The following is a 14,249-nucleotide window of genomic DNA, read 5'->3' on the forward strand; positions in this document are numbered from 1 at the left end:
TGCATTGTTTGAACGACCCCAATAGCTAAAGACGAGAGCGTTCACTTTCAGATAGTTTCCTTTCCTTGTAAACTACCTTGTAGATTTGTTCATTCTTTTTGCATGGGGTAAGAGCATCTTTTTTCTTGGGCACATAACCACAAAAAAACGGCACGGTTGGCCTAGTGGTAAGGCGTCCGCCCCGTGATCGGGAGGTCGTGGGTTCGAACCCCGCCCGGGTCATACGTAAGACTTTAAAATTGGCAATCTAGTGGCTGCTCCGCCTGGCGTCTGGTATTATGGGGTTAGTGCCAGGACTGGTTGGTTCGGTGTCAGAATAATGTGACTGGGTGAGACATGAAGCCTGTGCTGCGACTTCTGTCTTGTGTGTGGCGCACGTTAAATGTCAAAGCAGCACCGCCCTGATATGGCCTTCGTGGTTGGCTGGGCGTTAAGCAAACAAACAAACAAACAAACAAACATTACCAAAACTAACAGTTTGGCTGCTTTCTCTACACAGTTGTTATTTATGTTCACAAGCTCACATAAAATCATGTATGCAACACACTAAGACCAGACCAAAGTTGAGATTGAAATGGGCACTTTATTTAATAAAGCGCCAGAGTGGATGCAAATATATATACATGACAAAATAAGGTGGTCCCGCTGTAGAAGGGTTACCAAACACACACACACACACACACACACACACACACACACACACACACACACACACACACACACACACAGTAACATTGTACAACTTACTCTCACATTCAAGCGGGACCACCAACAAAACTTATCAAATAAACAACATTTCACGTGGTCAAGCAGGTGACCACAAACACAAATCTTCACATTTTAACACTCTCTCATGTATTCATAAAAGAATCAGTCATTCATGCTGACTAGATAATGACATAATCAAATCTCCCTCAGTCATTCATGCTGCCTAGATAATGACATAATAACATCACATGAATAAAACCGTTCTTGATATGTACAAAATATGACGAGTGTGGGCGTTGACCGCCACAACTGTGGTATCTCTAATACAACTTAAAAGAGATTACACAGCAACCTCACACCAGATCCCGTGCACAGCAGCTAAGCAGGGTCAACCTCCCTACTTTGGTTATTATGCGAAAAGTTATACCTGAACGACTTGCTATTATTACCTACGTTAACCGAGGCTGACAGCGTATGGCCAACCTCCATGCCTGCCAGCCTCCTGCCCTCTGTAACCTGGTTTATCTATCAACTTCAATCTTCAACGTAGGTCCCTACCCAGGTCAACCTCCTGGATAAGAACTTCCCTTGTTGACTGAATTATGTATGTAATTTTTTGGACTTAGCTTCCTCGACATAGGTCCAAACCCAGGCCAACCTCCTGGATGAGGACTTTTTGTGATTGACTGAATGCTTACCTAAACCTATGACCAGCAATCTTGTTTGCAGTGTACTCCCTGAATTGTTTAAGGTAAGCGAATATAACTTTTGAAAGCATTAAGCATGAAGAGCTGGCCGGGCCTGCGCCCTCTTTTCACTATGTATTCTTTTTGAGCTTGTACGGGGCATATGAGTGGATTAGCCACTGTGGTTACACCGGCTTCTTGATGCTTACCAGCTGAGTGCAAGCAGATCTGAAGGAAATAAGAATAGAGTCATCCGTTAAGGTCACATCGGAGAAAGCAAGTGTGTGATCTGATTCTGTTATTTCCCCGACCCGTAGGAAAGCATGAAAAGCTAACAAAAACATTGATGGGTAAAGATATGTGAGATAAATATTTTGAAAAGCTTGTCTACTGGTTTTCACCAGTTGTTCTAGGATCTCTTCAGTAATAGGAAGACGACTGTCGTTTGCAGGTTTAAGTTTATGTGCTGTTTTCAGGGGCGGACGAGGGGGGGTGCACAGGGTGCAGGTGCACCCCCCCCCCTCCAGCAAAAAAAAATAAAATTTGGAAAGCTGATTCTATGACCATTTCTAAGTTCAAATGGCACCAGATGGCACCATTTTGCTTCTTAGGGCCAAAACATTTTCCGGGGGTGCATGCCCCCGGACCCCCCTAGCAAATTCGGGCGCTTCGCGCCCATCACATTCACTTTCAATTCAAAGTGCACCCCCCCTTACAAAGCATCTGATCCGCCCCTGAGTTTTCATCGACTTACGGACTATGTAAGATGAAGTCGGATCAGACACACTAGATAACTTGTGCACATAACTCAACGCGGAAATCACGGAAGAAATTGTCGCAGGCGCGTAGCCTTTTTGATAGAGATATGCAATGAAAAGCAGGACAGTTTGCTCGCTTACTCGACATTCCCAAAAGATATTACTTTCAGTTATGAAAAGCTTGAAAAGCTGCCAAGCTCTTGGGTACAGACTACTGGATGAGGCACTTAACGCCTTGCCAATCAGCATCTGTGCAGTGTCTATGACTTCAGGTCGGATGGTAGGGGTGGGAATGGCGCAGGATCCCTGTCGGCATGTGGGAAAAATTATTTACTGTTGTTTGGGGCCTGCGGTGGAAGTGGGCATGTTGTTAATTTTTTGGTATCGGTCGGACTTCTGACCGCGAAAGGACTGGTTTTCAGGGCAAGCCTTCGCTGAATGGGGCCCAGCGCAATTCACGCAGGCATGGGAAAAGCGACAATTGTCACCGAATTTGCAAGATCCAAATTTATGAAAAAAGGTGCAATGGCCCTTGGGGACCCAAGAAGGTTCTGATGATCCGGATTTTCCCTGTTTTTTGTTGCCCCCCATGTTGCCCTTCTCTTTGTTTGGCTTCAAAAGCCAGGTCAAAATTCTTGTCCCCCCCACTTCACAAGCCCCTTTTCTAGCATGGTTCTAAAACTTATGTCATAGAAGTCCCAGTCATGTCCCGGGTGGAACAGACTGGAGATCACTTCGTAATGTTTAGAGAAACCAGTCTGTGCACAGGTCTGGTTGGGCTGCTGCGTCAAAACATACTGAAAAAGGTTCCAGGCCTCACCCCATTTTGTAAAGGACAATTTCTTCTGCTTGGACTTTTGGGCTAGGGTGAGGCTTGGTTGGCCAGAGGTGTCCACGGACAGTATGTACTCTGGGTCAGCGTCCTGGTGGAGCAAATCCGCAAACTCTACAAACTGGCCTTGCCAAATCGCGTGCTTCAATTGATCATGAATGTGCAAGTCCACTGGGACATGGGTCACCCCAGGCTCACCTGTTACCGTCCGGAGGACAGTGCTGTGCACATTGTGCACCACAGCGTCCTGGTGGTGTTCACTGTTGGACGGAACAGGCTGTGCGACTCCTGCAGGGGATCCTCCCATTGCTGTGGGTGACGCCTGTGCCTTCTCCACCGCCTCCATACGAGCCGCCAGCTGAATGTTTGTCTGTTTCATGGCTTGAAGCTGTGCCATCACCGCCTCAAAACCTGCTGCCAAGCGTTGGTCGGACAGGACAGTGGAGGCTGGTGCAGCATCTGCGGCCCCCTCAGCTGTGGTGCTTGTGGACGCACCTCTCTGCCTTCCTCGCTTGGCTGGTCGTCCACGGGCACTAACTGGCGCATCTGCAAAGCGCTTAGGCACCGCTCTAGTTCTCACCGGAGGCATGGTCAGTCAGTGGTCTGCACAGCATAACATCATATATATAGGTAGATGTCAACCATTTGATTTTATAATCATTCTTGATAGTCCAGACTCCTGCCTGTTCGGCAGGAAAACAACAACCAATCACCACTGTGGAGAGAATTGATTGTTAGCTGAATAAATTGTGGTGATAATTCGACCAGACACCGGTATAACAACCCATCCTTATTGTCAAGGAGGCGACGGTACTGCTTCCACGATGACGCCATTGTATTGGCACCACATATTGCTCTACCCAAGGATAGTAATTCCATTACTTGCTGGTGTATCTGAGGGCCTATTGGCCCTCTCAACATGGCAATTATCACATAATGGTGTATCTAAGGGCCTTGTGGCCCTCTCAACCCTGTTACACATATTAGTATCATAACGTACGGGTGTATCTAAGGGCATAGAAGCCCTCTCAACCCTGTTAATATGATATACTGGTGTAATTCCATTACTTGCTGGTGTATCTGAGGGCCTATTGGCCCTCTCAACCAGGCAATTATCACATAATGGTGTATCTAAGGGCCTAGTGGCCCTCTCAACCCTGTTACACATATTAGTATCATAACGTACGGGTGTATCTAAGGGCATAGAAGCCCTCTCAACCCTGTTAATATGATATACTGGTGTATCTAAGGGCATAGCACTCCGTCATAGCAGCCCTCTCAACTCTATTATTATATTGTACTGGTGTATCTAAGGGCAGATACGCGCTCTCAACCGTGTACTAATCACTGGTGTATCTAAGGGCTTAGTTACTGGCCCTCTCAACTAATTAACACAACTGTGTCTCATTCAGTCATTGTCTGTAACAGTCATCAATAAAACAAAGCATTTCAACACATATACCATGGCACATTCAGCATCTACCTCCCACTACGACTGCCTTGCATTGCCAGTTCATCTGCACGTCCCTGAGGATCGGTTTTCACATATAAATCATTCTACACTTAGAGCTGCAACAGCTCGAATGACAACAGATCGGAAAACTTTGTACATTTCATAGTAGCCCTGATCAGTCAAGTGCACGCCATCCCTGTAATACCTGGACAATGTAGCGAAACGCATTGGGTTTTCATGTTCGAAACGTGCAAAATCATACTGTACAAAATGCATATAATCTATGTCTTTGATCAGGGTTTTCATCTCTGCATTGGCTAGAAAAGCCTTCCTGTCATACAGTACGCATGATCGGTAGTTCGTACATCTCGGTAATAGTTGTGTCACACAAACTCGGGGAACGCCCAGCGCACGGTGGAAATAGGAGGCCGACGCCACTATGTTTGACGACAGCTCTTCCACATCGCATGAATGCACACGATCGTTGTCGCCAATCATGACAACAACAGGGCCGGACCAAATGAGTTGTAAGGGGGGGGGGGGGTTCCTCCTTTTGGGGGGGGGGGGCAAATCAGCGAAGTGGCGAAGTGGCGAAGCCACAAGCGCGCGCCTGCTTTGCAGGCGCGCGAACTAGGGGGGTCCGGGGGCATGCTCCCCCGGAAAATGTTTGAAAAACGGTTAAAATCTGTGCAATCTGGTGCATTCTGGGCCTTGTTTTGAGGGTTAAGAGCAGCATTGTTTTGGTGCTAAAACTAGTAAAAGTCAAAGCAAGGTACATGCTTTTTCCAGGGGTGGGGTTCCGGAACCCCTGGAAACCCCCCCCCCCCCCCCCCCCTGGGTCCGGCCCTGCAACAAGAGTGTCTGGCTTCACCCGGCGCACTTTCCGAACAAAGGCGGGGCTTGTCAAATCCTTGACTCGTGCCCCACCCACGCCGTGGAAATGCACCGAGGCTCGCTCAACATTGAAGCTCTCGCAGACACGCCTTCCGTTCCCCCCACCACGCTGAACGAATTTCCCGAGCCTTCGTGCATGCGAGTGTCCGTAGCACGTTCAACCATCTTGACAGAAGGAACCAATACCCACGCTTCCAAAGTAGGTCCGACCTGTTGCACTTGCAGAGTAGTACACGAAGCTTTTGCACACTATAACTACCCTCTCACGAAGTTTTTCACTTCAATTGAAAGCCCATGATAGCAGTACGATATCAAAACAGAAAAGCTTAAAAAACAATGATACTCGCCGGGATTATTGTCGCTTTCTACTCCTCCAAAGCTCATCAAATATTAATTTTCGGCTGTCACTGTTTGCAGTCAGGATGATTGTGGGCTATATTTAGAATTTACCCATCATCCTCTGTTTTACCCCATCCCGTGTCATACGGGTTGCTCCAAAACAAAATCGTCTGCTTCAGGAGCAGACGACAGAGAAATAGTATAAATCATGTACGGTCATGATCTGTTGCATAAATTCCCATTTTTTGCGAAATTAAATTTGTTATTGACGCCTATGCCAATCTGCGGAATTAGTTCAAGAAATGAAATACGCAAAAACAAACAATTCTGCCCCAAAAGCAGCTTGGTTGTTGAATTGTGAAACGTGTTTAATTGGAATAATGCTTTTATCCCATGAAAAACCCTGGAAAGATCTATGTGGGCTTAACATGATCGTTTATTCAAAATAGGAAGGCGTTGTTTTGGCCAACATATTCTTGTGATTTGGTTCCTTGTGTTCAACCCTGGTAAACCTTACCCCCCTGCATGCTTTCATTTTGTTTCCTTTTACAGTTGTCTAGAGCTTCGAGCGTCAGCTCGCAGAAAAAGGTGGTGACAAGCCAGTCAGGATCCAATGTGAGCACTTCACCCATCGAACATTTACTTTTTGAACTTTTATTCTCTTTCCACCAGTTCAACTCTTTGATTTGCTATCCGCGTGCCAAAGAAATCTAGAAGCAACGTTTAATACAGTGGAACCTCCCGTAACGACCTCTCCCAAGAACGACCCCCTCCTTTTGCCGACCGAATTTCTGGGCACGGATGCCTTTTACACTGTAACCAACCTCCCAAGAATGACGCCCTCCTTTTTCAGACTACCGACCTACCAAAATAGGGTCAATAACGACTTTGACCTTTTTACAGAGACTAACCTTCTTACCCGGGGACAATGGCCGAGTTTTACCTATGAGGCCGTGTGTGTGTGTCTGTCTGTCTGTCTGTGTGTGTGTGTGTGTGTGTGTGTGTGTGTGTTATGTCTGCCTGTCTGTGCGCTGATGTATGCACATACATCATGCTAATCCATATGCACATCAAATGGGAACCAAAATGGGATAACGTAAGACCGAACTACCCAACAGTTGCCTCCCCTGTGGAAACAATTATACCTCCCAAACTCCCAATAAAGACCCCTCCATTTTACATTTTCAAGGTCGTTAGTGGGAGGTTTTACTGTACTTGAAAAACAAAAAACAAACAAAATTAATACTTGTAGGAGGTTGACTACCGCGAAGAACTTTACATTCCACAGGCATCAACCGTGTTTGTTTTATCTTTAGTTTTGTCTTTTTACGAAGGATCTTTGCACCTTAGTTTTTCCTTTCTGCTATATCATCCTCCCTTTTTGTCCATGTTTTACATTCTGTGGTTGTTGATCAAATTGCCTGAAAAGAAAACAATTCTTGCACAGCACGTTCGACATTGGACATTGTGAGTCGTCTCGCTTATTGGAGCTCAGATCGTTTTCATTGTTCTTATTTTGTTTTAAGAAGGAGCAACTCTTGCTTATCATGATTGCAGTGGTTAAAAAAGCCTCCCGTGTTTCGAATTATCAGCCTTTTGTCACCCACCCATCCTCATCCTACATTTGATCAATTCTTCGCCCCCTGGCCGTTCGTGAGATGTTCGTCGACACAGCATTATAATATCATTTCCTCCTGTTGAATTGTCACTCCAGTGAGTAGACTTACTTCATGTGACCTTTGCGGTTCATATTTGCAGCAGCTCATACCAGAGATACTATAACTTGTACAATATCTCTGATGATTCACTTTTTTTCTTTTCAGCATTTTTCTTTTCAGCAGCTCTTATTCCTTATTATGCTGAGAAAGTTGATGTTTCTTGCCACATTTCAATGGAAAGTATTTCCTTATGTGAATCCAACCAACCCTCACAAATAAAATGCACTTACTTTTAACATCTGGGATAAAGAGCGTAAGACTTACAGCAATCAAACTTTCTCGTTCTCGGTAAGACATTCGATATTTGCAAAGTGGTTTGGAATTACAAAATCGTTCTCTATAATGCACAATTTTACTCCAACCAAAATATTACTCGAATAAAGATTGCAGTTTAACCGAAATGTCTCTATAACCGGAATTTACTTTTACCAGCATTTCAGTGTAACTGAAACGCACTATAACCAGAATTTCACTTTAACCTAATAACCTAAATTTCACAATGACGCAACATTTCACTATAACTGAACATTCACTATAACCAAGTTTTCACTTTTGCTTAGCTCACAGTAAACGAGTTCTATTGTTGGTGCTGTTAAGGGCACTTCACACGAAAAATTGTATACAGAATCTGGCTTTATACCACTTACAGAGCGAAGACGCCGTCACAAATTAATGTTATATTATAAAATGGTCCACGGCAATGTACGAAATTACCTCAACGTTTTATTGCCACCTCTTGTTTCTGACCTAAATCCCTACCACCACAGACACCCACTAGAGCGTAAGACTCCCCAGTGTAAATCAGATTTGTACAAGTCATCTTTTATTCCTTCTGCAACTAGTCTCTGGAATAAGTTGCCTGAAAATATACAACAATGTGATTCTGTTGGTCTGTTCAAGCGACATTTCACAGCTTTTGATATTTCAATTCCACCATATTACTATTCCCCAAATCGCAAAACTGAAGTTTTGCATTGCAGGTTAAGACTTGGAATGAGTGATTTACAATATGATATGTTTAATCGCCACCTAGTAAACAACCCGGAATGTTCTTGTGGTTATTTTGCTGAAACTGTTCATCACTATTTGCTATCATGTCCCCTGTTTAATGATGCAAGAACCGCAACAATCGGTACATTAGCTCCAGAATTTGTTAATATTGACACACTCTTGACAGGTGATTCAAACATTTCCATATTTGAAAATAGTGCTATTTTTGTTGTTGTCCAAAGCTATATTGAGAAATCAAACCGCTTTGGGACACCTTAGTTCGATGTTGGTGTGGGTTTTTCTAAATATATTACTTGGGGCCCATCTTCTTTTTATATTTAGTCAAGTTTTGACTAAATATTTTAACATCGAGGGGGAATCGAAACGAGGGTCGTGGTGTATGTGCGTCTGTCTGTGTGTGTGTGTGTGTGTGTAGAGCGATTCAGACTAAACTACTGGACCGATCTTTATGAAATTTGACATGAGAGTTCCTGGGTATGAAATCCCCGAACGTTTTTTTCATTTTTTTGATAAATGTCTTTGATGACGTCATATCCGGCTTTTCGTGAAAGTTGAGGCGGCACTGTCACGCCCTCATTTTTCAACCAAATTGGTTGAAATTTTGGTCAAGTACTCTTCGACGAAGCCCGGGGTTCGGTATTGCATTTCAGCTTGGTGGCTTAAAAATTAATTAATGACTTTGGTCATTAAAAATCGGAAAATTGTAAAAAAAAATAAAAATTTATAAAACGATCCAAATTTACGTTTATCTTATTCTCCATCATTTGCTGATTCCAAAAACATATAAATATGTTATATTCGGATTAAAAACAAGCTCTGAAAATTAAATATATAAAAATTATTATCAAAATTTTTTTTTCGAAATCAATTTAAAAACACTTTCATCTTATTCCTTGTCGGTTCCTGATTCCAAAAATATATAGATATGATATGTTTGGATTAAAAACACGCTCAGAAAGTTAAAACGAAGAAAGGTACAGAAAAGCGTGCTATCCTTCTTAGCGCAACGAATACCCCGCTCTTCTTGTCAATTCCACGTGCACTGCCTTTGCCACGGGCGGTGGAGTGACGATGCTACGAGTATACGGTCTTGCTGCGTTGCGTTGCGTTCAGTTTCATTCTGTGAGTTCGACAGCTACTTGACTAAATATTGTATTTTCGCCTTACGCGACTTGTTTTGATATTTTGTTGTGTCTTCCGTTCTCGTTTTGTATTTGTTTTCGTTTTCGGTATTGACACAGATTGTGTTCGATAATTCAAACTAAGTTTTCCTTGCTGTTTTTCTCCTTTTCGTTTTTTTCCTTTTTTTAAATTTTTTTTATTTTTATATATATTTTTTTTTGGGTCTCATCTCTCTTTTCAAAATGTGTCGCATTGATCATAATCCGCCATGAAATTTCAGGAATGTTTATGTGAGCACTTACCATAAGTTTTAAACTTGTTGTGCTCCTTCTTAATGATGTTGTTATATTATCATGTGTCTGTTTACCAATAAAATACTCTTTAAAGGAAACGAGTTCCACAGTATACGTTTCTCACGTGCAGCTGTCACGAGCGTCCAGCATCAGCTCTCAGAAGAAACCGCTGAAGAGTCCGACAGGGTCCCACGTCAGTTCCTCCTCCTCCTCCCTCTCCTCCGACCTCGGTCTGGGCAAGGTGGAGGGTGACGGGGACCCCGAAATTAACGAGGTGGAGGTCGTGTATAAGCAGGAGCCTGACGCCTGCCTCTGCAAGGTTAGTCAATGAATATGTGACCCTCCACCACGGAATGAGTCGCATGTCACCTTTGCATGATTTTCATATTTTTACATGTTCCCAAAGAGTTTTTTATGCTCTATCCAGTGGTGAAACCCGTTTTAGAAAAGAGCGAAAACTGTTTGAGTTATAAGCCTGTGACTAAGGTGACCCTCACACTGTTACCAGACACTTCCCGGACTTATATTAAGCCTAGCGCAGAACTGCGCGAGGTGACATGCGACTCATTTCGTGGTGGAGGGTCACATATATGATAAGCACTGGCAGATGTTCAGTGGCCTTGCTTTCCATTTTTCTGACTGGCATTTCTTTACACGTTCATTGAATGAATAATGGCTGTCACCAACAACAAAAAAATAGCACTTTTGCGTCAAAATTTCAAAGTGAGTGTTAAAGACAGACGAAATATTAAAAAAGTACTACTATACTTCTTCTTGCAAATATAGCACATATGGTTAACACAAAATAAAGTTTACAATATTTGCTGCTTTTGCAAGTAGAATGTTTAAAGTATTCCACACAGTGTTTACAACTGGTTACGAAAAGTGTGTTCAAAAGTGGATGATTTTAATTTACAGATCACGCATGGCAGCTTTGTGGTTTCTGTTTGGTTATTTTTTCCTTCTTTTTTTCCTAGTAAATGTCGAAAATGTCAGGTTAACGCAATTCCTGGTTATCTGACTGTGTCTGCTTAGATCTGCATGAGGCCGGCCTGCTGCACGGACCTGGTCAATTCGTCCTTGGGACAGACCTGGTGGAAGGCGCGATGCTTCATGTACCGTGTCACTGAGCACAAGTACTTTGAGACCTTTATCATCGCCATGATCGTTATGAGCAGCATGGCCTTGGTGAGTAGGGGAGTGGGCTGTGGTGGCTTTGTCTTGCCCTCCCCCCCCCCCCCCCCCCCCCCATCCTGCCTCAATGTCTGTATGTGTATCCGTCTCTCTCGCTGGCGTATATCTCTGTGTCTTTGTGTCCGTCTCTCCCAGTATGCCTCTCTGTTCCTCTCTCTTTGTCCAATATCTTAGTGGGTATCCGTCTCAGTGTCTGTCTGACTCGTGCGTCTCCATCTCTCTCACTTTCTCTCTCTCTCTCTCTCTCTCTCTCTCTCTCTCTCTCTCTCTCTCTCTCTCTCTCTCTCTCCCTCTCTCTCTCTCTCTCTTTATCTCTGTCTCTCTCTCTCTATTTCTCTCTCTCCCTCTCTCCCTCTCTCTCTCTCTCTCTCTCTCTCTCTCTCTCTCTCTCTCTCTCTCTCTCTCTCTCTCTCTCTCTCTCTCTCTCTCTTTCTCTCTCTCTGTCTCTTTCTCTCTCTCTCTCTTTTATAATACTCGACCATTATTTTGATGTTTTACTAGTTTAATACTTTGCTTAGATACTGTTCCTTTTAGGTATGAAATGATAGCATGTGCATGTGTGTAGGTATGCGAGCATGTGTGTGTGTATATATATATATATGTGTGTGTGTGTGTGTGTGTGTGTGTGTGTGTGTGTGTGTGTGTGTGTGTGTGAGTTTGTGCGTGCGTGTGTGTGTATACGTGGGTGTGTGTGTGTATGTGTGTGCATGTGCGCAGTCTTTGCTTGTTTACAATTATTCTCTGTATATATGTTGCAAGGACAGGTTGGAAGAGTAGGCTAAGCCTAAAACCTTTATCCTTATGTAATAAAGTTCTGAGTCCTGAGTTCTCTTTCTGTATAAACGTTCAGCTCAAAGCAGAATTAGTTCTTTATGTGATCGTATGGATGGATAAAGTGATACCAAACATACAAAACATGTTAAATTTGCGGTTCCTACTTCAGTCCAATTTATTCATTTGGCATTGCTTCTCGTCATATTCGTTGTTTGTAGAAATCAGTTTTGTTAGTACGTTTTATCTGTTTAACTCTTTGTTTGAGCATGTCTGTGTGCCGGTGTGCATGAGTGCATCTCGTTTATCCACAACATTAAGCACAGCTGGGTTTGAGTGGGGATTCGTGGTTTCTGGAAGCCCCCCCCCCCCCCCCCCCCCTCTTTACCCGGCAAGGTACCTTTTTTCTAAAGGTAAGTCCCAAAATACCCCTTTCAAATCTCAAAAGCATAGGGGGAGCAGACACTCCCAACAACCCGCCTTGCCAGCCACTGTACTCCTGTCTCATTTTGGAAGCCCCTCCCCCTCCAATACTAGGTCCTGCCTTGTTAAGACAAATTCATGGAGACCTTGGACGAGGGAATAGTGTTTTTATCAAACCTATATCATTCAGGAATGATTGAACACAAATTAAAATTTTAGATAAATTTGAATGACAATCGCCTTCTCGTCCTTCACATACACAGCACACTCAAAACATCACCAATCATCCATACATCAGGGGCAACAATAACCATAACATAAAATACAGAGGAAGGGATCACGTGACTGATGAGAACTAAAGGGAACTAACTTCAATCATTTATGATGATTACTAGTATTCTGTGACAAGACTCATTGATGTGTTGCAATGTGTATTCTGTGACAAGACACATTGATGTGTTGCAGTGTGTATTCTGTGACAAGACACATTGATGTGTTGCAGTGTGTATTCTGTGACAAGACACATTGTTGTGTTGCAGTGTGCATTCTGTGACAAGACACATTGTTGTGTTGCAGTGTGTGTTCTGTGACAAGACACATTGATGTGTTGCAGTGTGTATTCTGGTACAAGACACATTGATGTTTTGCAGTGTGTATTCTGGTACAAGACACATTGATTAGTTGCAGTGTGTTTTCTGTGACAAGACACATTGATGTGTTGCAGTGTGTATTCTGTGACAAGACACATTGATGTGTTGCAGTGTGTGTTCTGGTACAAGACACATTGACGTGTTGCAGTGTGTGTTCTGTGACAAGACACATTGATGTGCTGCAGTGTGTATTCTGTGACAAGACACATTGATGTTGTGTTGCAGGCCTTTGAAGACGTGCACCTCCCGGAGCGACCGGTGATGGGGATGGTGCTGAAGTACATGGACAAGTGTTTCACCGCCATCTTCATTATAGAGATGCTGATCAAATGGATGGCGTTTGGCTTCAAGGGCTACTTCACCAACGCCTGGTGTTGGCTAGACTTTGTCATCGTCGCCGTGAGTCTGTCTGTCTCTCTGACTGTCTTGACTGTCTGTCTGTCTGTCTGTCTGCCTGTCTGCCAGACAGTCTGTCTGACTCTCTGTGTGTTCGAAGTGTGATAAAAGGTGTCTGTGTGCTTTCTTCACCATTCACTCTCGTGTACGACTCCAACTTGTTTTCTTCTTTCGATCTGCACAGTCCTCGGAAAGATTATGCCGAATGACACACAAAGCATACCCCCAATACACGCCGCAGTCACACCTGGCTCTCATTGTCTAACAGTAGTTGAATGGAGCTCCAGCTCAGAATAGCTGAAAAGCGTTATCTTCTTGGGTGTGTGTGTGTGTGTGTGTGTCTGTGTGTGTGTCTGTGTGTGTGTGTGTGTGTGTGTGTGTGTGTGTGTGTATGTGTGTGTTTGTGTGTGTGTGTGTCCATCTTCTTGCTGACTATCAAGCGGTGATGATGATGATGATGATGATGATGATGATGATGATGATGATGATGAATCTCTTTTCTCTGTAGCTTTCCATTTTCATGCTGGCGATGGAAAGCGCGGGGCTGGATAACATGAGCTCCATCAGATCGCTCAGGACTCTTCGTGCTTTGCGTCCTTTGCGCGCCGTGTCTCGCTGGGAGGGCATGAAGGTGAGTGTGTGTGTGTGTATGTGTGTGTGTGTGTGTGTGTGTGTGTGTGTGTGTGTTTGTGTGTGTGTGTGTCTGTGTGTGTGTTTGTGTGTGTGTCTGTGTGTGTGTTTGTGTGTGTGTGTGTGTCTGTGTGTGTGTCTGTGTGTGTGTCTGTGTGTGTGTGTGTGTGTATGTATGTGTGTGTGTGTGTGTGTGTGTGTGTGTGTGTGTGTGTGTGTGTCGTGTGTGTGTGTGTCGTGTGTGACTGTTTATTTCGTCCCTCATTGTCTCTATCATTGTTATTCGGCGCAACCTTGTTCTGTAAATAATAGTTTTGTCACCCTGTCCTGATTCACCAGTGCAATGTGTTTCTGCAATGTTTAAAATGTAA

At 43.8% G+C, this 14,249-nt stretch overlaps 2 protein-coding genes across 2 annotated transcripts in view; one reads left to right on the forward strand and one right to left on the reverse strand.

Annotated features, from left to right (window-relative positions):
* Nucleotides 1–14,249, forward strand: part of LOC138953273 (sodium channel protein para-like) — an 88,405-nt gene that overhangs the window by 46,600 nt on the left and 27,556 nt on the right. The window contains exons 21-25 of the mRNA XM_070325072.1: nucleotides 6,223–6,285; nucleotides 9,945–10,133; nucleotides 10,850–11,002; nucleotides 13,078–13,251; nucleotides 13,757–13,879. Coding sequence (XP_070181173.1) covers nucleotides 6,223–6,285; nucleotides 9,945–10,133; nucleotides 10,850–11,002; nucleotides 13,078–13,251; nucleotides 13,757–13,879 — 702 coding nt within the window. The remainder of the gene's footprint in view (nucleotides 1–6,222; nucleotides 6,286–9,944; nucleotides 10,134–10,849; nucleotides 11,003–13,077; nucleotides 13,252–13,756; nucleotides 13,880–14,249) is intronic.
* Nucleotides 1,534–2,590, reverse strand: LOC138952564 (uncharacterized). The gene is made up of 2 exons (XM_070324251.1): nucleotides 2,149–2,590; nucleotides 1,534–1,860 (listed from the first exon to the last, which is right to left on the reverse strand). The coding sequence occupies exons 1-2, from the start codon at nucleotides 2,399–2,401 to the stop codon at nucleotides 1,580–1,582; spliced, it is 534 nt and encodes a 177-aa protein (XP_070180352.1). The 5' UTR covers nucleotides 2,402–2,590; the 3' UTR covers nucleotides 1,534–1,579.

This window comes from Littorina saxatilis, linkage group LG17, assembly GCF_037325665.1.
Source record: "Littorina saxatilis isolate snail1 linkage group LG17, US_GU_Lsax_2.0, whole genome shotgun sequence".
Classification (NCBI taxonomy): Eukaryota; Metazoa; Mollusca; class Gastropoda; order Littorinimorpha; family Littorinidae; genus Littorina; species Littorina saxatilis.